Source organism: Athalia rosae, chromosome 1, assembly GCF_917208135.1.
Source record: "Athalia rosae chromosome 1, iyAthRosa1.1, whole genome shotgun sequence".
In the NCBI taxonomy this organism is placed as follows: Eukaryota; Metazoa; Arthropoda; class Insecta; order Hymenoptera; family Athaliidae; genus Athalia; species Athalia rosae.
Genome location: NC_064026.1, coordinates 686,852 through 713,290, shown reverse-complemented (window position 1 = coordinate 713,290; position 26,439 = coordinate 686,852). Strand labels below are relative to the sequence as shown.

At 47.0% G+C, this 26,439-nt stretch overlaps 1 protein-coding gene across 7 annotated transcripts in view; it reads right to left on the bottom strand.

Annotated features, from left to right (window-relative positions):
* The window catches only part of LOC105693461 (hemicentin-2-like), a 121,177-nt gene that overhangs the window by 45,392 nt on the left and 49,346 nt on the right, over positions 1-26,439 (bottom strand). For all 7 annotated transcript variants that reach the window (XM_048659715.1, XM_048659719.1, XM_048659727.1 and 4 more), the window contains one exon: positions 1,842-1,999. In XM_048659715.1, the coding sequence (XP_048515672.1) occupies positions 1,842-1,999 (158 nt within the window). The remainder of the gene's footprint in view (positions 1-1,841; positions 2,000-26,439) is intronic.

The window sequence follows — 26,439 nt, the reverse complement described above, 5'->3', positions numbered from 1 at the left end:
CGCGGTTCAACGGTACACGGACGTACTTGTACACGGCGGTGGTGGTGCTGGTGAACCTCGTACTTCAAAAGTTACCAATTTGTCGACATATTATATTTCTGCGTGCTCCCCGCAGCTCTCGCAAACGTAATGAACAATTTCTTCAAACACCCGTTTACGAGTATCCATAGAGGCGCGCAGCCGGCATTCATGCAGTTCCACTACACCACCGCTCGTAAAACTCTCCGTGTATCGGGCAATTTTCAATAAATTAACCGCGTCACCTCTATAACCGAGTCGTTCTGCTTTGATCTTGGAGCTTTGGGAAAAAATGATGCGACGTTTCCCCCGAATGAGAGCTGGGCCCGTTGATGCCTGGCAAATGGTCCCGTTACGGTTAGTCGGAATTTTATATTTTCCTCGCATTCTACCTCCGTTTTTCACATGTCTTTGATCGATATGCTCTCCTCCCGAATGTTTTAATGAGTTTTCATCGAGGCCGTAATATACCGAGTTGAAAAGCTATCGGGAATTCGCAATTAACTTCAAGCTGACTTCTACAATTTTTCAACATCGTTCGTTCGTAGCTTTGTCTTCATTTATCTTTTCAAAGTGTCGTCGAACGCCTCACGTTGTCTTCTATCGACACGACGCGGACGCCGCGACGAACCGGTTCCTCGTCGTAGCAATTATTATACACGTGAACTGGTACTACGAGCCATTTCAATGAATGATGTACGTCCCCGGTCGCGGCACAGACGCGATTGTTCTCCACCGACCATTGTACAATTGGAGGTCCGTTCGAAGGGAAGTTTCGAACGCGTCGCGGTGACGAGGTACGAAAGTTAGCCTGGAAACGGGAAAAATTAAATTGTATCTCGCAGGTTTTCATAGCGTAGAGTTCAACCGAGGGCGAGGGAAACTGATAAACTGTAAAATTGGTGCAATATCTCTGACCATTGATCAATTTCTGAAGCGTATTCCGGAAAGACGTTGTTCGCGTCTCTGGTTTGTTCGAAACTTTTCCTACCCTTGAGCCAATATCCTGTGCACCTTGTGCACGGGATATCAAAGACTCGAACACAGTTCACCTGCTCTGATGTTGTCCTACGAGCTCTTTGCTTTGGTCAAGTGTATTCGATTGCTTCATCGGATACCGCTATTTTGCAGTGAACTACACTCGATAATCCGAAGAGGTTGAGGCACCCTTAAAAAAAAGCGCATCCCGTCTCGTCTCCCGCAACGCGTATCGCTGAACTCACGGTAAATAAGGAAGTCTTTTAAAAGTTTCAGCCGTTGCCGCGGCGCCCCCACCGTCTTTCCGAGGGCTGCTGTTTGCACGCAAGTGTCTAAATTCTAATTACATAATCTCTCTCAACTAACTACCTGCGAGTCTTAAACCACATGCCCATTTTCCTGCTCGCCCGCACCTCTACCGCTCGCGGTCCTCATCAACCCCCGTGTATGCCTATCGAGTTACCGCCCTGTATTCTACACGTTTACATCAGCTGTGTAGTTGATTACTTTTTTCCCCTCGGTAATTTCGATAACGGTAGCCCAGGTAACTCGGCGTTAAAAAGTACAAATTCAACCTGTCTGCGTAGAATGGAAAAAAAAAGTACAAAGAATTAAAGAGGCGAGTTTCTCGTAGCATCGGATATATCAGCTCCTCCGTTCGCTCGTCGTGCGAGTTTGGCGTATTACTCACGAAGCGTTGCACTTTACAAGATGATACGTGTACATCAGTAGCTGGGGCACACTTATCTTTGCGCAATTAACGGAGTAATTGCTTTTGCTAAGTGGCCCGTACGACCGTAGATGAAATGTACGCCTTACAATTAGGACCGGAGCGAAGCACTTACCGTACGGGCGCCAGGGTGTTTGACACGGCACCTTAAGATCGCCGTCTGCCCGACTATCGCGGTGACGTTCCTCGGCGAAATGTCGTCAAAGTAGGCCTTGTCGGATATTCTGGTTGGCTTGCTGCTTCCGGCCACTACACTCGCAAGACCCGAACCGGCTGAAACAAGAAAGGTAAACGGAATTGAACTTCGTCCACAATAGAGATTTCCAAAGAAGATTACAATTCCAAAAGCGAACAACCGCCCGGCGATATATTTCCGCCGCTCGGTTTATCGCGAACTCCTCTATTTCCGATTGATCTCTCCGCGATTCAATCGGATCACAATTGATATTTCTCGAGAAACAGTCGCAACCGGTACACCGGCGAGATAAAATACTCTGTAACTGACAACGAGTCCCGATTGAGAAAAAAAAAACGACGCCCGCCATGCAACGGAGAAAAAACGAACGGGGGAGGGTCGTCAAAGGTTGACCCTTCCGTTGTCCTTAATACATACAACGTATTCTTCGTTTTTCGCCGAAAAGCCTGAATTTATACAGCGTGTCGAGTCGAGGAGATATCTCAGGGGTATTTCGGAGGCTCGTTCCGTTGAACTCGATGGCGTGGCGAGAGATCGCGAGGGAGATTAAAAACAAACGGAAGGGTTGTTTTACCAAAGTATATCCCCGCTGACGTTACTGGGGTCACCCCCTTCTCTTCCGGTATAAAATCATCTCGAAAAATAAACGACATCTGGATATATTTTTACAGTAGCGGTTCACCGCAGCGGGTTGAGTCAAATTGAATTAAGATTAGCCAGACGCCCCGACTCCCATCGGGCTTTTATACGAAATATCTCGTGCTTTTCATTATCAACCACGCGGCGAGGGAACCACCCGAACGGCGTGCTTTTCAGCTCTTTATAAGTACACCGGCACGGTGTTGCCGCGAATACACGTTATACCTACGCTGCACTTATAATACCGCGTGGCGTAGAAAATATAATTGCCTTTTTCACAAAAGACTACCTCGGTTTCATCATATTGCGACGCTCAGCTTGTTCTAGGAAAACTCCATATTTTCAGCTACCCCCGACGGATGCTGCAATTACGATATACGCCCGGGCGATACAACGTAATGTGCACCGCGTACGAGAAGTCGCGATTCGTCCGGACTCTTCGAGAGAATATCAGAAAATCTCGCGGACGCGTGCCGACGTCCAAATGTCAGGTGTACACGCGGGAACGTCGCGTTGCCGTCGGATCCCCTCAAACGTCATAAATAATGGCGCTCGTTTGAGCTCCGGGAAGTTGCAGCTTAATCAAGAGCTTATTACAATTACCCACCGCGCGTAAAGCCTCCCTTCAAAGTTTACCCGATACCGCGGTATATAGGTAACACCTAGAATACACGTACGTACGTACGTATAACCGAATGTACGTGGATGCCGAACAGCAGCTTTGTTTATCGTTATACGATAATGGCGTTTGTATCCCTCGTTATATCCGAATACAGATATATGCGTGGAGAACAAGATCTCCCGTCGTACGATATAATACGCTGTCGGGACATGTGCGGTACACACATACACAGTATCTAACGTACGAGTTTCTACGATATACTTTCGGAATCATAAGGGAGAGTTTTTACTTCCGCGTGTTTCTTTTTCCGCGTTGTCCGCACGGTGGAAGAATCGGAGACGCGGCTCGACGTCGCGTGTAGCGACGGTGGTGCGGGATGATAATAAAGAGCATCCGGTAGAATGGCTCTGGTACTCCGTGAACAAGATACGAAATATATATATACCCTCTCCATCGATCATTCTACCCGGGTAGTTTCGAACGGCGTTCGATTCATTTGCGATTTCTATACCGGATTACCGACATAAATACCGCGCGACGTCGCTCTATCTCCACTACATTTTCGGTCGGCCGATGAATGGATCTCTCGGATCACGCGATCTGTTTTTCATTAAAAGGAATACCAAATTTTTCATCGCTTTTCAAATTTGCACAAATTTTCGCCCCGGCCGCACCTCGAAATTTTCCTATTTTTCACTCGGATAATTTCAGACCTGAGCGACGAATGAATTCTTTCGTTTCATCGTTTTTCACGTTACGGTATTCCGGTCTATTTACCAACTATGATGTTTCAATTTTTAATGTTTGAATGCGGATATTACAGCAGAGTTTACAGAGGTGTTGATAAGCGCTTCTTATCGCGAACGAATTTTTCGAGCGCTCTCGGAGCTAACTACGGTCGACTCGAACGTATTAGAACGTCGGGTGTATAAAACTCTTCGTGTTTGTGAGATTACAAGTTGGGTAAACTCCGCGAATATATATCTATACGACAAAGCGCGTGTCTAGTCGCTCGCTCCTTTTGCAGGTGAAAATTTCCAATGGAAATCCATACGTGTATAACGTACGTTACACACGTACGAGGGACCCTGCAGCGGTAGGTTTCCCGTGCGATGTAAAAAATGTAAATTTTTTGCAATTTTAACGATACTCTAGATAAAAGCTCGCCGTCGGTCCTTAATGCATGCATGCATCCATCCCGTGCCGCGACTCGCGCGTGTTTTAATTGAAAAATGTCCTTTGCGCGAAATTTGAGAGGACCTCGCACCTGCTGTAATTTCTACTGCGGCGACAATCCGTCAAAGATCGAATCTCTCGATACCGCAGCTGTACAGGTCTGACGTGGCGCAATGCAACGCCGATCTCATTAGAAATTCAATCACAACCGCCTCTCACCTCGCGACGCAATGTGTAAAATGGTCAAAAACCAGGGACACCCGAATGCGGTCGAAATGTCGGGTTTCGAAGGGACGGAGGCCGAGGTACCGCCGAGTTCGCGTTTCAAAAGATTCGAATCACTCGATGCTCCTGTGAGAAAATAAACAGAGACGAAATTGGTGTACGGGTGTACGGGGCTACGGTGGAGAATAATGAGAAAATTGATGGATGAACGGATTCACAGACGAACGGACTTTAGGAGACAAACAAAGCCCGCGGAATTATCCCTCGGACAACTTAATTGAACCTTGTCGAGTTGCCAATTATCATGCTTGACTAATTTTGTATCCTTTGTAAACGTTGGTGGGGTGTTTATTATAGTTGTCTCGGTGAAATTTGACGTCGAATACTCTTTAATTATTAACGCTGTAGAAGTTGGCCAACGATTCGTTACTTTTTTTTTCATTATGTACGCGCGTGCTTCGTTCGGAAAAATTGAGGTATCTCGATCGGTTGACCGGCTTCGCTCGGTAGTCGACGGATTCATCTTTCCGAGATCGCCGAGCTTCGAGTTTCCATCGGCCGAACAGCGAACGAACGAAACGTCACCCGGTACATCTCGTTTTTTTCAGTATTTTTCACCTACGTTCCACTCTCATAACCTGGATTGTAGACGGACTATAAAACTACTGTTTCTAGGATGCAATTATGCCGCTTCCCTTCGACTCTGAAATGAAAAACGTGTTTTAACGTACTCTACCGAACCGGGTGCTTTTCATGGCAATAAAAAATTAAACCGGCTTTATTTCAATAGAGAGGATCTGGTGGAAAAAAAAAACGAAAAACAAAAAACAAAAAAAAACCGGAGCTGAAAGAGCAATGAAAAGTCGAGTGCGGGTGCACGAAAACGTTTTAATTTCAGTTCTATCGTTGCTGTTGAATATATCTGACCTATGTCAATGCTCGGGACTTTTACAAAAACTGTTTACTCTCATCTTTGTTTCCATGCTAAATAAAACTCGACCGTATATAAAGCGAACATTTTTCCGCTGTTAGTTAATTTGGTCTACGGTTTATTACTTCGAAATTATAACCCGAAGCGAGGGAATAAAAGAATCTCGAGTACTTTTCAAGTTTTTTTCACTCCCGTGCAATCGCCTCGTACAACGCGCCTCTATTATTCGATCGCCGTGCTCGAGAACCGAGGCGAATGCAGTCGACGACGACGACGGATTCGGTGTTTGATTAGGCTTACGCAATCGATCCGACGCAGGGTCTTCTTCCTCTCGATTTGTTTCTTTGGTCATTTTATTCCGGATACTAAACAATTCTGTCTGCAAACAATGCTTGAAAGGGTAGCTTCGTAGAAAGATAAAGTACCGAGGACCGTGTTGGAATAAAATCTGTGTTTTCGAGGCTTTCGCGAGTCGAGTATACTCACATCTTAGTTCAAATAAATCGTCGATCCCTGAAACGTTCGAGAACCTTTTCAGCCGAAACGAATCTCCAACTATGTAATAATGCGACCGAGGGAAAGAACCAGAAATAGAATTAAATGTAGAACAAATTAACAACACGCATTATACGTATCCTGGGAAGTTGATCGATCTACGGTGTAATCAGGAGATTCCGGGCCCAACCTCGATTGCGCAGAGACCAAAAATTGTTATCATTATTTTTTTTTCGAGTCGTTCTCCATTACGTGTCGGATTCTTCGCGGGGTATGGGGAGCTGTTGGTTCGTAGCCGCGCTGCAATTTCTGGGCAAAATTGTTTCCTCGCGAGGGCTCAAAATGCCAAATTACTCCGACGGTGGAGCTCGACGACTTCGGGGAGAAAGCTCAATAATTATTCCGGCCATTTTGGGCGTATGTAGTTGAAATTGAGCAGCAGCTGAATTCTTCTTTTTTTCTTCCCTCAGCGTTGAAATATACGATTCCAACGAACCGTCCGGCCGAGTAGCCGGGACGGGTATGCGCGATACTTTCGCAACTGTGTGTATTTCTGCGGTTTTTGGGCATTGAATTTATCCACCGATGCATCGCCATCCCGGGTGAGCCGACGCTGCTGCTCCTGTTACCGGACCGCCTCCGGCAGAAGTTGGAGTAAATTTGCAACACACGTACGTACCCGCGTACGTATGTATTCATGTACCGACCGACCATAGAGGTAGTAGTAGACACACGTACCGCTGTTTAACGGTGAATTGAAAATTCAAATTTCCGTTATACGCAATAAGAGATACAAATCGACGCGGAAGTTTTTATCTCTCGACCCGGGTATACGCGTCCGCTGCAGGGTTAGAATGTAACTCCACGGCTCGCGTATACGTATGTACACGGACAGTGGGCAGGCAGAGCGTCCAATTGAAAAAGTCGGGGAGCGGAATTTATTGACGTCGGATATTGCCATTTTATTGTTGAACGGGGAAATCTTTTCTTCGAGTCATGCGAACCGGAGGCAATCCGTATCATCTTTCTTACCTATGAGGCTTTGGTCCTCGCTCAAATTTCCATTACAAGTATACGTAACGTAACGATAGAGAGAAATTAATTAACCGGAGGCGTCGCGAAATATGACGATTCTACCGACGCCGCTTGGAAACGAGTTATCCTATCGGCGCTGATCAGTTTTGAAAATTATAATCGAAACGTTTATCAAATTGATGGAACCGGGCGAATAAATTTGAATATAATAACAATGATCATTGGTTTTCGCATGGCTCGAAATTACTTAACTATTGCAGCGAGCGCATTGTCGTAAATTCGACCCGATACTCCAGCCACAAAATATACGACGAGGGTGGTTGTAACAATTACGATCTAACATGATTATTGCAGCATGCAGGGATGGAATTGCTAATTCTGCAAAATTGCTAGGGTATACGTTTTACTGGCAAATTGCGCTATCGCACCGCTGAAATTGACAGTTATTTGAAGTTATTCCTATACATACATCCCCTATAGTTTCTGTCGAGTTGACAATAATTTCCTCCCCCCCCCCCCCCCCCCCTACCTTCGCTACCTCCATATAATTCTTTCGATTCGTTGTTTTTTTTTGTTTTTTTTTTCTTTTTATTCCGAATTTATTTCATTTCCATTTGGCTTCGCCAATTTATCGTAAACCGAGCTAGGGTATTTTTAGGCCACCGTATAAACGTATGGCTAGGTCGTAGTTACCCAGGTGACAAGCGCTGGGACGCGAAAATACCGACTTTTCGCAAGAGGATATACAGAGCTTTCATTAGTCAATTAAAATATTCATCAGTCCGCCGCGGTGGAAAATTGATTTCAGGATTTCATACGCCCCACGTGCGAGAAAGTGTTAACGAAATGTTGTTTTAATTAATTCCTCGAGTGAAGAAGGTTTTCATACGTCCGTAATCAACGGGGACGAATAGTAATTTTGACTTTCGGGAGATAGGCGAATAACATTAACCACCGCGATGTTCGCCGTACGGTGCATGATGGGACAGCGAATATGAAAACCGTCGACGATGACTGTTCGAGTTTTTTCATACATCGGGATTTCGAGTTCGTTTGACACTTGACGTACGCCCGGGCATTAGATTTTCCAAGATCGGTAGTACGCCGTTACGTGAGACTGATTTCCTTGCAAATGGGGCGCCTATTTTTCAAGGTCCCTCATCTCAGCCCCTCAAGTTCCCACGGTATTCTTCACCCCCAAAAGGAGGCTTATGGAAATGCACGAGCCTCCTTCCCTCTTCTTTTCCCCCTCGGTCGTCACCGCGGTCCTTCCACTTTATGACGGATCTTTCTTTCCCTCGCTTTCCGCCGAAGTGAAAAAAGAAAAATCATTCTCTCGTCCTCTCGATATTTCGGTTCTCGGTGGTCCTCGCCGGAATCGGTATCGCTGTACCGATAAGTATAGCGACGCGTATCACGGACGACGAACCGATGCGAGATAATATCCTAAACACCGGGTGTTTTTGTCACTTGGAAATACCTCGAAACATGAGAATATCGTTCAGTTTTCCGCCCGGTGGTTGCCACGGCTGTACGCTCCCCGTTAATCAATACGGTATACCTTTCTACGATTCGACGCTCGTATCGCGGCGTCGATGATCGTAAATTTGAGATAAAAAAAAAAAAAAAAAAAAAAAAAAAAAAAAACACGAATCGCGAGTTCAATCGAAGAAAAATGTGACGTGAAATTTGCCGTTGAATGGAAAATTGGAATTCCATATCATTATTCGCAGTCGTACGTACGCGATAATGAGAGCGGCTCTCGGCTGTTCGTGGCAAAGGAGAAACGTTGATTCGCAGCGTGACATTTCCTTCGCAACGGCGACGGGGTGGCGAAAATTGAAAAAATTGCGAATCACTTTGAAGTAGAAAGCTAACGGATGAAAAGCGTTTCCGTTTCCATTTGATAATTCTCCGGTTGACTGACACCGCCGCTCCTTCGTTCTAGACCACCCCCGTCTCTCCTTCTCTCCCCCGTCCGCCCGTGGTGGTGATCCTCGGCGGAAAGTGAGCTGGTTTACTAGCTCTATTTACGCATGTTGGGCGCCATGTAAACCACTAGGCTAATAGAATATGCTTTCTCAGAGACCCTCGGGACGCGTAAGGGTCCGTAGCTCCGAACCCGGGACGACATTGTTATCGCGATTTTCTTCCCTCGCTAGGTAGAAACTCGAGTTGCCGCCCGAGGCTTTCTCCGTCGGCAACCCTTCTCCCGCGTTCCCCCACCTTTTTCTACTTGTTACGAAGTATGAGTCGCCGGGGTCATCGTCGCGGATGACCGTGCGCGATAGAAAAATTTCAAAGAGCGGACACCGCACCGACTCGAGGAACTTCGTTCGCCGGAACTTGGCCATCATCGTGACCGGTGGCAACACCCCGTCGACTCGCGCGACCTCGCCCCGGGCTACTTTGGTCTTCCTTCGCGTTCGAGGTCATTTTTCACGCCGTCGATGGACAAAAAATCGAAAGGAATAACAACGAGTCGAGAAATAACGCGGGCGGTGTGCCGGCGCTCTTTTGGCTCAAAGTCCCGTATATAGGCGTCTGCGTATAATTCCGCAACAAAGTGGAAAACGTCTTACTCGGATGCGGTGGTCGGTGATACGATGTTCAGTAAATTGACGCCCACGGTGTACGGTGACGCTAACGATACCGGTGCGCGGGATATCTCCGAGTCAGCTAGCGGCAGATATGCCCAACATCACCGGGAAACCCGACCGCACCGAGTAGCTGGCGTACGGGCGAGTCGTTCGAGTTTGCGCTCTGGATGTCGCAAAGAAATATATTGCATCGCTCAGCTAGATTATTTGTGACTTATCTCTCCCCGGGCTCAACAACTATACCGAGTAGAGTCGGAGACGAGCTACTTAGACACGTGAACGTTGTCGTCGTCGCGTCGACACTCGTACCCGCCCGCCGCACCCCATCGCCGCGTGTGTGAAACAAGAAGTAGCTAGCTCCGCTGTACGGTATAATAGACGCCACTGACGGTGCTACCGAGTGATCCTTGACCTCGTGGTGAAGGAAAACCGAGCGCGGACTTTTTTTTTGGCGGAAGTAGGGGAGTGGAAAAGGGGGCGGCAGAAGGAGACTTATTTCAGTAATCAGAGAGAAGTTCTTTGGTAAGAAAAACCGGACGAGAAGTACCGCGCGTCATGCGCAGAGGGAAACCGAGAAGCCGGAAAACTAGCGGTCGTTTGATGAAAAATTAACGGAATTTCTTATCCTCTTTACTCTTTTTTTTTTTTTTTTTTTTTTTCTCCCTCCACTACTACACCCTGCCGCGTAATACCGAAAAATTACAACTCGACTCGACTGGCGCGGGCCATCGAGAGGTGAGGATGTAACATTAGCACCGACGCTCTCGTTGGAATAGGGAGAGCCTTTGCTTCGCCTCCTAATTCAATTAGTCTCGAAGTGGGTGGCGAATCGAGGGTGGAAAGGAAGCGGAGCGAGTGGCTTGAGATATTCGCCGTTACCATAGATGAAATTTATACTATTTCCCTTCTACGCGCTGAGAGCGGTAAGGTGGTGTATCCGTTGTGTTCGCTCTACATGCATATATTTATTCGCAAAATTTTATAACCCCCTATGATACGTATAGCGCTATCTCCGTAAAGGGCGCGAGAAAGACGGAGAGGAAGAGAAGTACCTTATTAAATTTATAAGGACACCTCGTGTCTTATTTCTGAAGACTGGAGCGGAGATGGTAAAAGTGACGTTGCAAAATTCGCAAAGTGTCCCAAATTTATATACTACATAAAGATATGTATACGTATATATGTCCGCTTTTTATCTCCGAGCTAAAGAAATGAGACGTTGCGACGCCCGAAGTTAGGCTTTTCGGTGATACTCGGGAGCGTGTCCCCGATATACCGAGGAAAAAATAAAATTTGATTTTCCCCAAATTGCTTGCGAATTGGTTCGTTCGTTCGTTCTCATCTACCGGTGTCGGCGAAAGTTAGAATATCGTGCCGTACTTGCCCGATGCCCGATTCGCTGTTTCGCCCTACCCGCGTCAAAATACTAATTATTTCGATTTCAATTTTTCACCCGCCCAGCTGGAACCGTCACGTACCTGAGCATTATTACGTTATCGATCATTGTACAACCTAATTTGCATATTCGTATAACATTCGTTCCGCAAAAAGACAAACATTCCGGCCAATTGGGCGTTTAGTGATTTAATTGATGGAAATTTCGGTCGAAATTCGAGTCCACCGCGGAGGTAGCCAGCTTCGCAGGCGAGAACGGGTATGATACATATATCGATGTCAAGGGTTCGTTTGACCGAATGAAGCTGTAGTCGGGTAATTGGGCAGGAATTATAATTGAATCCGTACATATTACGCGCGCTACAAACAGCTCTTCTAATTAATTTTAGAATTTTCTTCGGGTCCGTGTTCGGTGTCGATACTCTACCCGCGCCGAAAATTCGTCGTTTGGAACGGAGAGAATACAATCATCCGTCGTGGAAAATCAACATTCTCCGTCCTCGGCTACACGTAGCGAGTGCTCTTTACGTCTATCCACTTCGCTTTGTTTCCGTCCCACTTCTTAACCCAGTTTAAAGTACGCTCTATTCCGAGATCCCACCGCACCGGCGGGGTGCCCTACGAATAGGGTAAACCTACTCGGGGAAGTCTCAGTTTCCTCATTGTTAGATTTGCAAGAGTCGAGTGTACGGGACATTCTTTGCGTGACGTGAACTTTTACCACTTGCAATTCGTTCGTTCTTGTGCAGCGGCAATAACTTTAGAAATATCAACATTTATAGCGGAATACATACCTATGGAACTTTTTGAGTGGCAATTTGTTCCCCGCGAATCTACAGAGGTCGAATTGTTCTCTCGGATTTCAGTCTGCGGGGAAAAGGAGTCGAGAAAATTTCAACGCCATTTTCATTCGGAATTCTCGCTGCCACCGCGCGTGTATCCGCCGCTCTCGCTTCTCCCACGTTACCATCTCTTTTTCAGCTCTCTTCCCGGTGATGGGGTATAAGGGCTCGGAAGGCACGAAAAAAACTTGTGAAAAGTTGACATATTTTTCGCCATCTTTTTCTTTCTCTTCTTTTTACCTCTTCCTCATCTATTTTTTTTTTCTTGTTTTTGTTTTTTTTTTTTTTCACGTATACGTACACATCAGCGGCTCCCGGACCTCTTGCCATTTTTGTTCAGCTTTGAGACTAAGTATTGGATCCACGAGGGCGGAAAAAAATGTACTAAAGCTTTCTTCTTTTTCAACTTTCTACATTACGTCGAGTGAAGCGAAATTCTTTGCGCTGTTTTTTTCCACCCGGTTCACCGCTCTCGACTTACTCATTCGCTGCAGACCGGTGCGCGGAAGTCTCCGCTCAGTTTTTAACGTTTTGGGAAAAAAAAAAACCCCGATACGAACTTCAATTCCGACTGTCTATTTACATCCGGAAACTACCACCGCCCCCCGCTACCGTCTGTCCACAGCTCCGAAATACGTGTTTACGTAGATAAGATATCGTGCTTAGCCGAGAACGATTTTTTAATAGCTCGCTCGGATAATTGTCGGAAATAAAATGATTCGACAACGTCGGCTAGGATCGCCTAGCGAAACTTTGATTCCTTTATTTTCTCCCGATCTTTCTTTTCACACGGAAATAAAATGTTTCGGAAGAGTGTTGGTGGCGGTTAAAAGTTGTGCTTTAAACCTCCGCGGGTGAACTTTTCTCGGAAACTTTTCCTCGCGACAAAGTTGGTGCCGCAGTTGAGTTAAAACTATCGAGAAACGTGCAACGTACGGCAGAGCGTATTATACCCGGGTGCCGAAACATCGTCTTCCCGCGGCATTATTATTTCTTTGGCGAACGATTTGCGAAACAACGTAATCGCGGTCAACATCTGACCCCGTGGGAGTTGAGACCTTGAACAAAGAAAGCCGAGGTGGTAACAGGCGGCGATTAATCTTAACCGCCGAGGTGCTTCTGACGCAGAGAGAAACTTGAAACGGAGAAGCGCATCTCACTTCGCTCAACGTCTTCCCAACTTTCGCGCACACCTTCTCGCTCTCGTCCCACGTTGATAGCCGGAACATTTCCCTTCACCTTTCCATCGGGAGTCCAATTTTTCGATCGCTCGGTTTTCCTTCTCTTTCCTATCTGTTGTCATTTTTGACGAGAATATCGCGGTTCGAAACTAACGATAAAGACAGAGGAGATATAGACGAACGGTGGGTCGTACACCGAGTGCAGATTTTATCTTCGATCCTCCCTCCTCGAAAATCTGTGGATAATTGAGTTACGACGTGTTATCGGATGCGAGGGTTGGACGCCGTTTCGCAGCGGCGCGAGCGAATCGCAGAAAATTCGCAACCGCCTCGGGCAACGTACTCGTATATTATTCCGATGGAAATTTGATTGGTACTAAAATTTGGCATGGGAGAGTGTAATTATCGCTCTGTTCGGTATGTTAATATGTCTGTGAAAACGTTACGATTCACAGCCGCTATAGTGATCTGTATAAAAAAAAAAAAGATGGATGAATAAATAATTTTCTTTTTTTTTTTTATTAATAATCCATAACACGACGTTTCGAATTTTTTTACCTCCCGATCCCACGCGCCAGTTGATAAGATTGCCTCTGAATAATTGAACAGGTTACCCGAAAAGTCAGAAGGCAAACGTTGTTAACTCGATGTAAGAAATGATAATAATAATAAAAGGAGAATAAATGAAAAAAATTAACGTCATGTCTCTGAGCATCGTGTGACGAGTTCAAAAATTCACTCGGCTTATCGTTCAACGGTACTGGTGTATCAATGTGGACGGCAACCGTAAATACATAAGATATAAATGATATATATATATAACCCGAAGCCCGTACGATTGAAAAGTATAAATTCAATTCTTCTTGTAAAGTTAACAAAACAACTTCGTATTGTAGAAAGATTGAATTCTTTCCTGGAGACGAAATAAAAGTACGTTTGATCACAGTTCAGGTTCAGTTATACCGACTGATAAACGCTTTTATCGATATCACGTACCAACCCCTGCGCCTTGACTGCGACGCGGGATTAATTTTTTTTTTTTTTTCTTTTCAAATTTCATCTTCTTTCGCGGACCAGTTGTAATCGTTCGTCGTTACGCCCGCATCTACGAGCGAGTGTAGAATCGCATCTTCACGACTGTGTAGGTCGGCCAAAAATTCACTCGAAATCATCTTTCGTATGCCTATAACACCAGAGGCCAGAGTATTCCTAGCGAGAGTCCAACACTCGCCAGAGACCGTTTATAGCTTGGCTAAAGTTACTTCCCCGCACATCTTTATCGCACGTGAGTTTCACAAACGGCGATTGTTATCGTCGGTAGTTAGCCGCCGATCTCTAGCTTTGATGGTACGACGTGTGTTATTGAGATCCGAAACGATCTTCAGCCCGATAGATATTCACTTCTTACGAGTTTCACTACACGTGTACCTCTATATCTGCATCTTTGTACCCTTTTCACAAACAGAGCCGCCCCGATCTATTCATCGAACCAATAAATCTGCTTTCATCCACGGAAAATTAATCTTCAAAGAAGGCACTCGTGAGATTTACGTCGCCGTCGACTATTTTCTTTTTTTTTTTTTTGTTTTTCGCTCGTGAGAATCACTTTGTTTCAGCGATTGAGGGATGAAAGTCAACGCGAAGATACGACGTAACGTCTCGAAGCTTTAAGCTCTTCGCTTTTCGTCGAGTTTTCCGAGTAGCAGCTGGACGTCTTGTTACCGTCGGTGAAAAAAAAACCGGGAGGATAATAAAAGAAAAATAAATTATCTTCACTTATCACCCTTTACTCATCGGAATTAAAACGTCGAGATAATTTAACAAAAGCCAACTCTTTCAAGAGACGAAAGAGACTCGCGGAAGCTCATCGAGAACTTGATAATCTCGAACTAATTAGAGTAATCTCGTCGCTTTCACTCTCAATGCGCGATATCGATCGACGATTGATAAAAATCTGGATTTTTCTTCATCATCCAAGGCGAACGCCTGGAGTTGGACGCGCGTGCTCTAAGTATATTGGAATTTGGAAATATACGTGTAGTTGTAGGTGGTTATAACGTATGTACGGAGTGGAAGTCGGGGGCGTTTATCGCCTCGCGTGCTCACGTCGGTATAGGACGAGTATTGAAAAGGGAACGGGGTCTGTGCGGTGGTGAGGGTGGAGATCTCGCGTCCCGAAGTAACACATTTTCTTAACAATGCGTCAGTACGTGAATTGCCTACATTACCTCGCTTTGGCGACGCTCGACTGCTCCGCGAATCACCCCCGGCAATTTTCCTCTTCTTTCTCTCTTCTCTGTTCTCCTTCTCCACGGAATACCACCTACCACGCGACGTCCCAACCCCAGAGCGATGTTTAATGCAAGCTCATCGATTCACCGAACCCCGAGCATTTCTCTTCTTTCTTCCGAGGTGCGCCTCGGCGCCCAGGGAGTGAAGATCGAGGAAAAGAAAGCGCGAAACGCCCGATAGGAAAAATTGCGCCGACCGAGCGTACGTAGCAACACCACCGCTGCTAGGGTCACCGATGACCGATGACCGATTTCACTCCCAGGTAGACGGGGAACGCGTGTTCACCTTTGACTCACCGGCAAAGGGTTCATTCCGGATCGCTCTGTATACCGATGACGAGATTTCATTCATCCGGGGCACGCTTGTCTTCTAACATATCCGCAACGGATTCACCGGGTTCGATGAAGTTCGGTGAGTCGTGCGTCCGTAGCTGTGGCCGGTAGCCGAGTTTGACAAACGCTGGTGGAGGGGAGTCGCGATGAGGAGGAGGTTTTGCAGTTTACCGGGAGAAGAGAGTTTTCGCCGAAATAAAGAATCGCGGCGACAGGGACAGGGACAAGGACGCCGTTGGAAATCCGGACTCGTATAAAGTGTAAAGTGTAGCGCCAATTCCTCCCTTCGAGCGTTTCCCAGTTTCCGTAACCCGGAGGCAAACCAGGCACGGGGCACCCACCGAACCTGCCCCGCGCCAGTGGAAAACCCCTCACCCTTCTTCCAACTACGATTTACAGCCATCTGATTCTCCGGTACGGGAAAAGAGAGAGGAGATTCTTATTTACGGGCGAAAAAATTCAACCAGCTCCCGTATAGCTTAGATAATTTGTTATTTATTTCCGGGACGCGATCCACCGGTCCGGTTCCTCCAGTTCTCTTTCAGCCGTGTACTTTTCTCTTTTCCCGCTACTGATACCGCTCCTCCCGCTGCAAGCTATTTATTTCCGAGTGTCCCACCAAATCGTTTCCGGTTTACTTGCCAAAGTGATTTTATACCAACAAAGAATAAAAATCCCCTCGCTCTCTCTCTCTACCTCTCTCTACCTCCCAACTAAATACTCGGTTAAATCCCGGGAATTCCGTCGTACGAATTTTCAATTCATCGCGTTACATCCATTTTTCATATCTCCCGTTCAAGATATCCTCCGAAGTCACCCGTATGCATGCACTTCGACTATTAGTACGCGCGCTGCATCGCTCCATTTATTACCCATAGCTGCTTATAAATGTATATGTATATAGGATCTAGCCAAGGTACCGAGGATAGCGACGGATGATCATTAGCCCGTCAGACCTGAAACCTAAAAGACGTAAGATCACGTACGTCGACCGTCGAGCACCGCTCGCTTATCATCGCCCATTGCCGAGTTATACCCCATTGCCCGTCTCCCCGTCTCCCCGTTCACCCGTTTCCCCATTGACCGTTGGGCGTGAGCAATCCAAAGCCCATTGATCGAACCCTGCGGTGTAAGGGAGTGCAAACAAAACATACTTGCGGTATCTCTGATCGCGGCTAAGGCTGCCGCGGTAGAGGGAATCGAGGGAATAGGGGCGGGGGGGGGGGCGAGGGTGAATAGGGGGAGGAGGAGGAGGAGGAGGAGTAGTGCTGCTGGGTGCGCGCGGAGATATCGCGGTCAACGGGAGTTTGAAACCTCGTGAAGAAAATCCATCAGCATAAATCTAGAGCTGGACATTGGCGCCGGGAGTTTGGAGGGCGCGCCTGACCCGACGTTCGGTTCAATCTATCACCGCGCGAGTAACTCTACCGCGAGTAGCCGGCTATGCGGTATCACCTTATCGCCCAGAGATCTTCTTCGCGAAATTTTATCATAATTTGTCACCATCGTCTTCAATTATAACGAGGGCCGCCATTTGCGAGGGTCTTTATTCCCCGCGAGCGACCGGGGGAAAAAGTGGAACAACGACGGTTTTGAAGAAGGAAAAAATAAAAAGTATGCCCCGCTCGCGATCCGAGGCCTCGCCGAAGTGGAGCGGTGCGCTGAAAATAAGGGCGTGTAATAATACAAATACGAATCAGGATATATTTTTTGCCCTATGAGCCTCTGTCTTGCCGATGGGACTTTTGTTTAGTTTCGTTCCCCGGAAAAGGGATTTAACCATCTGCCGGGATAAAGAGCTCGGTGATACAAAAAATTTACGAAGTAATCCTTTCGAAGACAAACGAGACTTCTTCAGTCCTGTCCGCCCGGCGGGATTAATCTCAAATAAATTAATAGTTTTCTTTTCGCGGTATCATATTTCTCTTACTTAAACCTTGCAGAAAGGTCTAAACAGGTAATTAAGAAAAGCTTTTATTTCGATTATTACCGATTCGTCTTCCGTCGTTTTTTTTCTTTCCATAACCGTGTCTGCAATTTTTTTTACTCATTTCTTTTTTCAACCAACGGCAAAACCTGTTCGTTCTAGTAACGATAACGTGAGGCGCAAAGATCGAAACGGCCGCACGCGAGATATCGCGGTAGCGGACGGTGGCAAAGTGTATAATCGTTCGATGAGAAATAAAATAGAGATCGTGGATCGTCAAATTTTTCCCACGAATTCGTCAATCACCGACTACGACCGGCAACCGAACGACGAGTTGCGTCGGAAACCATACGGTTGTCTCGAGCATTCAACGAACTTGGTGAAAATGTTCTTCTCCAGCTCCGTCTGGAGGAGCAACGACTCGACATTCGCCACGGAGATTTATCGGGGTCCAGAATGTTACTATACGCCGCCGTAATGACTCGAGCAACGACTCGGTGTACCGGCTTAAATTAATATTAAACTTTTCCCGGGACGATGACGGAGGCGGAGAGGGGCGGCAAATTTTAGCGCACCTTTCACCCTGCCCTCATCTCGGCTCCGCGTACCCTTTACACATCGCGTTACACGTCGTCGTCTTGTCACAATAATTATCACGCGGCCCGCGCGTATACCGCGTATGTATGAGGAGAGGCTTCGAGTTCGCTCGAAAAGCGGAAGGCCTTCATCGGAGAGAACGGCGCACCACCGCAGATGTAATGCCTCGCAATTTAACCGGCAATAAGAAGAAAACGAAACGAGTTTCATTTGGTGCGTGATCCCGCGAAACTGAAATCGACTAATTTCCAGTCAACTCACGACCTCCTGTAAATTAGAAGGCGTCGCGAGGCGGTATAGAGAACCGCCGGTATACCGCGTTATATACCAACGAGAAGAAACTTTGTCTTCCGGTTAGGCTGTGTAGTGGAACTTTGCCTCGGCTTTTCAAACCAACACCGTCGATGTAACGTGTACGGCGTGCTGCACACGTTCGCCGGAATCTATATGGTATATATGTATACCGGCCAAAACCATCCACTAGGAAAGTCCGCCTCGTGCAGCCACATCGATTTCTCTCTTTCAACCTTTCCAATGTTTTCGGTAGAGCTGTACGGCCGCGATTGCTTCGGTCACGAAACTGCTACCGCCGCCGGTGTAGCCTTCATAGGTGAAATACTATCCGCGTCTGACGTACGGAGCTCGGTGCACGGGGCAGCGGGGTGGCGGTGAGTCGCCGGCGTGAACGACACCCGCGCTAAGAAAGATTGGCACCGTCGTCCCACTGCATTTTTCTTACTTTAAAACGTGGTCTCGGTACTCGCGAGTCGTCTTGAGAATTCTAGATCGCGCTCACGGTACACCGACACGTATACCCCCGCTGATAAATCGCTACAGCTCCCCCCCCCCCCCCCCCCTCCCCCCCCGAGAAATAACTGATGTAAAAAGAGATCTCGCCCAACGGGAGTGTGATTGTAATAATTTGACGAAAAATGAACAGGGTTACGCGCCGATTCGAACGTTACGCGTTCGAGTGTCGATGATGCGGACAGGTGGAGATCGATCCGTCACGTAGACCGCGCGAGAGTGCACGTGACCATCCGCAACTTCATATTTCAATTTCATTAGGATTAGGAGTATTCGAAACACGTAGCTGCACTCTGAAAAGTGTAAAGGTGTGCTTCGCGCCTGTGTACGCGTGGCCGTGTGAGTATAGGTGTGCCGAGGGGGGGGGGAGGTACATAAAGTAATATGGCGCACTTGGTCGCAACGAGATTCGCTCCGGCAGAACCACCGGCAGCGGTACCGGCATGCGGCACCATCAACGGAGCGACTGAAGTCGAACTGATTGAAATTGAGCGATTCAAGCGAAACTCTACGGGTGGTGGCGTGTCGCGCCAATTAGGGATGTCTGGAAAAGGGGCGAGAGGGACGCAGGGAGGGGGCGGGGGCGGGGGAGGGGGAGGAAATAGAGAAAAGTTGCCGAGGGATCCTCGGGGCGCAAATTCATTCGTGAACGAAGGAGCGTCCTTTTAAAATAATGCCATATGATCGAAACTGATGTGAGTCGATGGGGGGTGGGAGACGAATGAGAAGATGGTAAAACAGCAGCAACGGAGGAGTAGGCGAGAAAGGCGTTGTTCGCTTTGGAAGCCACACATGCAGCTAACGCGTGCGCCAAATTAAAGCCCTGCTGATTAATTACTTTGGCGATTACGGAGGACCGACAGGAGTCAATGAAACTTCTCGCGTAGCGCCCAGCCCGGAGCTCGAGTTGAGAAATCGGCTTAGGCTATTTACAGTGCCTTATACCCCAAGCCCCGGATGTGACCCTTTCGAAAGGTCAAGGCATCCAATGAGCTTTCATTAAAATAATTATTATTCCACCTCCTCCTACTCTTCGTTTCACATCAAGGGTCGAAGTTCGAGGAAATTTTGATTTCCCATTCGTTTCATGCCACTCAACCGCAGAGTCTGGATTTTTAGTTTCTCGAAAAGCGCTCATTAGCGAATGCGCTTAAATTCACCTCTATTGAGCTTACACGTTGTGAGCATGGGTGTTCGCCCACTACCCGTCGAATAATATCGCCATTATATCTGATATCGCCCTTTTGATCGGAACTTCGGCACGAAAACCTCTTCCCGATATTTTTTTTTTGCCCGAACTCGATCCAGCTCGTAGAATATCGAGTAAGAATCCTCGCTGAATCCCCACGGCGTTATATCCATTCGTTGAAAAACCATCCGGGACTAACAAAAAATTACTCACTTCATCAAGAATAAATTTTCAGTTATAAAAAGAAATTTGTTCACGGTAAATTCGTGTAAGCAAACTTTAAATTACCTCAAATATGTTTTTGGAGCCGGAAACATGGTGTTTGCTATCGTTATTATACATTTACGGGCACGTATAACACGATGCATATCTGAATACTTACGTTACACACATACACCTGCATACGTAAGCTCATTTATAAAGTTTGCAATGTCCGGTAGTTGTGTAAAAAAAAAAGGAAAGACAGAGTAGAAAAAAACCGAACCGAACAAAACCAAAACAAAAAAAGAAGGGAAAAAAAGATTACCCTCGCGCACGCAAACGACGCAATCTTTAATCTGACTATCAAAGTTTTGCCTGTTATTTAGTGTTTTCGAAGTTGTCGTGTCCGCGGTATATATCGGCGTTGTATACGTACGTGTATCGTGGGCTGCAAACCCCGAAGAGAAAATTTCGTCGTAGCACAACTAATGCATGACGTCGTTTAATCCTGAGTGTTTTAGGGTTCGGTATACCTACGGGCAATTCCGAGCTTTTTACGCACAGTCACGAAACTATGGCCGAAATGTCCGAGCGGCTTCGGGGCTTTCGTGTTCAGAAAATTGACCGGACGTCAATTGAACTCGGTACGCGTACGGCGAAGCGACGATATTCCCTCGCTTTCTCTTCTCAGTCCTCCCACTTCCGTCCTCGTTTCATTCCCTCCTAGGTGAATTAAAATTAGCGCGAGCCGCGTTACGGAAGGGTTGACGATGAAATTGCGTAAAACGGAGAGAAATCCATTATTACTGGCGATGTAACGCGTGCGCGAACCGCGTACGCGGATAGACGAGCGTGCATTCGAAACGATCCGGCGGGGGTGATTATGTGGTAGCAGGTGAAGATCCGATCTCGGGTCGTAGATTTGGTGAAAATTATGAAGCGGTAGCGGCACCCGCGTTGCCGGGGGGGGGGGGGGTTTCATGAAATATAGAGGTGAATTTCACGCCAAGGTTCAAGGTGGGTGTAAGCCGAGTGAGAACTTTAATTTTGGCATATTTGCGAGGCACGCGGAGAATCCCTCTTCTGACTCGGTTAGGCCGGATGGCTAAATGCCGTTCGCGGACTTCCGGGGATCACCCCGCCTCCCCCCGTCGCTCTATTAAGATCCGATAATTTTTCGCCCCGTACGGGGCGCGCGACCCAAATTCAGTCCGACGAATACCTGGAACGTGGAAATTTATTCATTCTTTCCACGCAAGATCGGGAGGTTGAAACAATTTGGCGAAGCGTTCACCTGCTGCGGGCTTATATCTAATAAGAACTCTTCGGATTCACTTCCCGGCCGAATGGAACCGCGGCGGTGACTCGGAGTACCTCGCGTAATTATACCTCCGGCGACGGGCCTTGATTTCTAGTTTTTTTTCTTACCAAACAGAAGAAACATCGGAGCGACACGCAACAGTCAATTTTGCCCAAGGCTACGTCCATCGGCCGACGTTCGTTTTTCTCATTTCAAATTATAAGAACCAGCAATTTCAACCGTTCCACGATCCCTCTAATCACTCGCGTGTGTACACGTGGATTTATAAATATCAACCGATTTCCCCGTCGCAACCGCAAATTGGTAACTCGTTTGCTCGATATCGTTATGTACCTTGAAAAGTAAAAGTTGAGACACGCGATCGATGATTCATCGGGGAATTCTCGCCCCTCCCGCTACGTTACAATTTGCAAAATCTTCAATTCTTAAAATGTACTCCGACCGGTCGTACAATGTACGCTCAACGATCAATTACCTTGAGTGTTAATCTCACAAAGTCAATTTGAAGTAATTGAATTCGCCTTGACATCAATTTGCGACGTGGCATTCGCTCGACGACCACCTATACTGTCTCGCGTACAGTCTCCTCTCGTGTTCTATATGTATATATAACATTGCGGATACATACCTAACGATACACGAAACCCATAATCGGCGGCTTTTATTCGAATGCGAAGGAGCGATATCCTCTGTATTTTATTTCCGCAAATTAAATTCTTCGCAAGCGATATATCGTTAACTAATTGTATTAAGAACGAACGAAAATTTCGAAGGGTACGGCGAAACGAGATAAACCTGAAATACTCGATCAGGTAAACGGTAAAAATCAATGAAATTCTTCTGGTTCATGGTCCAACTATTTCCAACTTATCCTCCTTCGGCTAAAACGACTTCCGCAAACAACAATTACTATTCGAGTCACGCGTATGGCAAGCGCAGCTATGACTTCGAAGTTGCGAAGAACTCGCAACAGATTATGATACAAACTTTTCTTACGAATGCAGGAGATCAGAAATTTTAGCTAAGCGCGCGTTCCACCGTGAAATGACGATGCAGTACACCCACTCCAGTGCGTTTTAAACAACAAACACTACTCCGCACTTATTATTACTTTATAAGCCTCACTCGTATTTCGCTTCCAATTTTTTCTCCCTCTTACCTCCTTCTGTACCTGCGTCATTCCTGCTTCTCATTTCACGGGGATGCATAAATCCGACCGACCTAGTGATTCTTTTTCAAGTTAGGTGGAAGGATCGCGGGTTTCGTTATTTTTTGTTCGCCGTTATCGCCCGGTATCGTCGCAGAAGAAACACGGCGACTTCGAGAAGCTATACGATACAGCGAGGAAATAAATTTTCGGCGAGGGATTGCAGCACGCGAAACGTTACTGGAGCCTGGATAAAAAACTTGTTGATGTTTTTACAGGGAATTTCCGGCTGATCATACGCAGGTCGGTTCATACTCGAGTAGCTTTCGACCCTGTAGTGGAGCGGGTCCATTTATTGCTCCAACTATCGAGGGATTCGATATCACGAGAAAGTGTTGGGGGGGGGGGGGGGGGGGGAAAGAGGGAGAGAAAGAAGTTGTGAAAAATAGAATCGATACAAACGACGTATACGTGTACGATAAATCATTAATATGTCCTCGCGATAGCGATAAAGCACACGTGATGCGAATAATCTGCTTCGGCAAAGTTGGTATTAGTATTCGAGCCAATTGCTCCCGGGGAAACATCAGCTCCCTAGTCAACCTGAGATCGAATCGGTCCTTGATTATCTACCCAAATTTAGGCTAATGCGAAACCGGGCGAACGGCATCGCTGCCGCTATAGGTACGCCGTACGTATAATGGCTATAAATATCGCCCAGAAGCTGGACTTGCGACGATGAAATATACACGCGATCCGATCTTCCGGCGATTCTCGTGGAAATGATCATCGTCTCGTCTCGCGGGGTGGAATAAGAACAAACGGGACGACAGAGAAGGAACTTTTATCGCGAGCAGACCGTTATATCGATACATTTTGACAACGGTGGTGGTCCCACGCTGATCGCAAAAGCGACGGAATGGGGGGGGGGGGGGGGGCAGCATTAAAGCAGCAGAGTCCTTTGTTGAGTGATTGGTGGATTTAGCTCCGTAAGCTCCGACGGGCAAGGGTATTGGCTGATTCATTAACGCCACATTCTAAGCCAGCTCACCTTGTCTACCAACCGACCGCGTCTAATACCTTGATATCTACGTTTATTATAGATAATTTACAAGGACATTTCACCCGAATTACGCAATTTCGAATAATGCGGACAAAGTGCTACGAGAACGAGATACATACGTGAGACGTAATTTCGACGGGTACGGGAAATTGGAGACATTATTCAAATAAATTGAACATCCGATATAGTTTCGCATAACTCAGTGGGATATATTCCGGAGGAGTATAAAATTTCGAAATATTTTTACAAATCTACCTGCGATTTATCTCCAGTTTTAAAGATGACGAGGTCGCCGGGGATACGGGGAGGGAGGGCGATACACGTAAGAAAGATCCGAGTAGTCTGGATGCGGGGCCGGTGCAACGGCACCGTCTCGGCTCTCTTTTCCTATTTTTCCTCCCCGGCTCGCCCCGATCCTTCGCCTCGCGTGGCTGACTATTTTCACAGAGCGTGCACTGCAGGAGTCCGACACTCGAAGGATTTCACGGGGGCACCGGGACTCGGCGACGACGTAAGCGTTTAAGCTTTTCGAACGACCCGGAGCGGATCAACGTATAGAAAGACGTTCCCGTGCAATACCAACAACATTTTTCATCCCCAAATCTGGAAATCTGAAATCCTCCATTAATATTTAAGACGTCACAACAGCGACACCGCGTCGGTAGGAGGAAGGGGGGGGGGGGATCCCGCACGCATTCGTATGTACATTTTTATCGTCCGTGTACATTAGATATGTATTTATGTACTCGGTATAAGGTTACGTATACGTATAAAACGCATATGCATCAAACATGCGAACGGGCGCCGCTCGTTCCGTGATAACTTTTACATCACGTATTACCTCTCCTTCGCTCGCGCGTGGTCTCCAAACACCCCCAGCGATATCTTCCCTGACGGCGCATCCGCGGCATCTCTACAATGGCTGGTTAATCTTTCCTCGCAGCGAAGGTTGACAAGCTCGACGAAACGACGAAGCGTAAATCACCGAAAGACCATGCAGGTCTATCTCCGTAGAAACGCTAGGAGCCGGAGAGTGAACCTGCATCCGACGCGACAACTGGATGCGCCGAACGTAATTCACCCCCACCCCCCCCCAGCCACCGGAGTTCATCTTACCCCGCAGAGCTTAGAAACAAGCTCTATGCGCGATGCGTGGTAGGGTTTGTTCGCGTACAATGCGGGGAGCTGTGCCGTATAATGTGTCATTCGTATACGCCTGTAATACACGCTTCGTGGCCATCCGCAATGTCATCTCGCCGGGCGAAGATACGACGCAACGATCGAACTAATAGTTCATAGTTTGGCTTCGAATATAAAGGAAGATCCCCGTATAATATAACGGTGAAGAGACGTCGCTTCATCACACGGCTAATAACCCCTCTTCCATTTTCTCTTTTCCCTTGGATAGAATCAAAACTACAACAGTCGCGCGACGGAGTAATATTTCTCAACCTTTAAACGTCGGTTCCGTACCTTTGAGCTTTTCCGACTCGCTCCGTTACGTCGTAGCCTGCGCCGTAACGTTTCGCACGAGGGTCTCTTTTGCTGCGAGTAAAAGATATTTGCATTTCCACGTGACAAAGGAAAACGAGCGTTTCAAGGTGCAGCGTGTACACTGGGCGCGTACATGTGAATGTAAGACGTGTCGCAGCGTATCAACGAAAAAGCTCTCGACTCGAAACTAACTTGTTTCAAAACAATGCCCCGCATCACCCAGGGCTATGTAATACCTACGCTTACTAACGGAGAAATTTCGCTGAAGGGTTCGCGACGAAAGATGAAAGTGTGCAAAGAGATCCACGGCAGTTTTATACTTTCAGTCCGTACATCGGAAAGAATTATGCAGGTGCAAAAAAAGAGAGAGAACGGGTCGCCGTTGGATGAGAATACACCTCGGTGTTGTCTGAAATAAATGTGCACGAATCGCAGGTGTGTGCATGATACGTACGTACGTACGTATTCCGTGGAAGTTTCAGCTGGAGTACGTGTTATTTTTGTTTCCATTGCTCTCGTTGTATCGCGGGCTGCGACGGAACGGGACAATGAAACGCAGTGTTATTCGCCCTCCGGTTTCCCAGAGCTTTCATTTAGGAAAACAATTGCGAAAGCCGCACTAAAAGAGTTATATACCGCGGTGGCTACGTCGGAGGTTCGGAAAGAGCCGCCGTAGCCAAAGCCGAAGCTGAAGGGAAAAATGCGGGAAAAGAGCGCGGAAAACAGAAGCGCGCAACGCACGACTCAACGAATGAGCGTCGAAGTACCGACAAAATAATACAATACGCGTCTTATGCATTATACATGGTACGCTTTCGCAGTCCACACGTGAGCCTGGCGTATGTACTTAAACCGTGCACCGTAAATCAACAGCCGTTATACTCGTGTCCTCCTCGCGCGCTCCCTGAATCGCACCGATACCGACGACGCCACGGCTCGCCGAATACGTGTGCGCGCATTATACGCGGATGTACCATAAATGCAGGAAAAACCGAAACAAGCCACG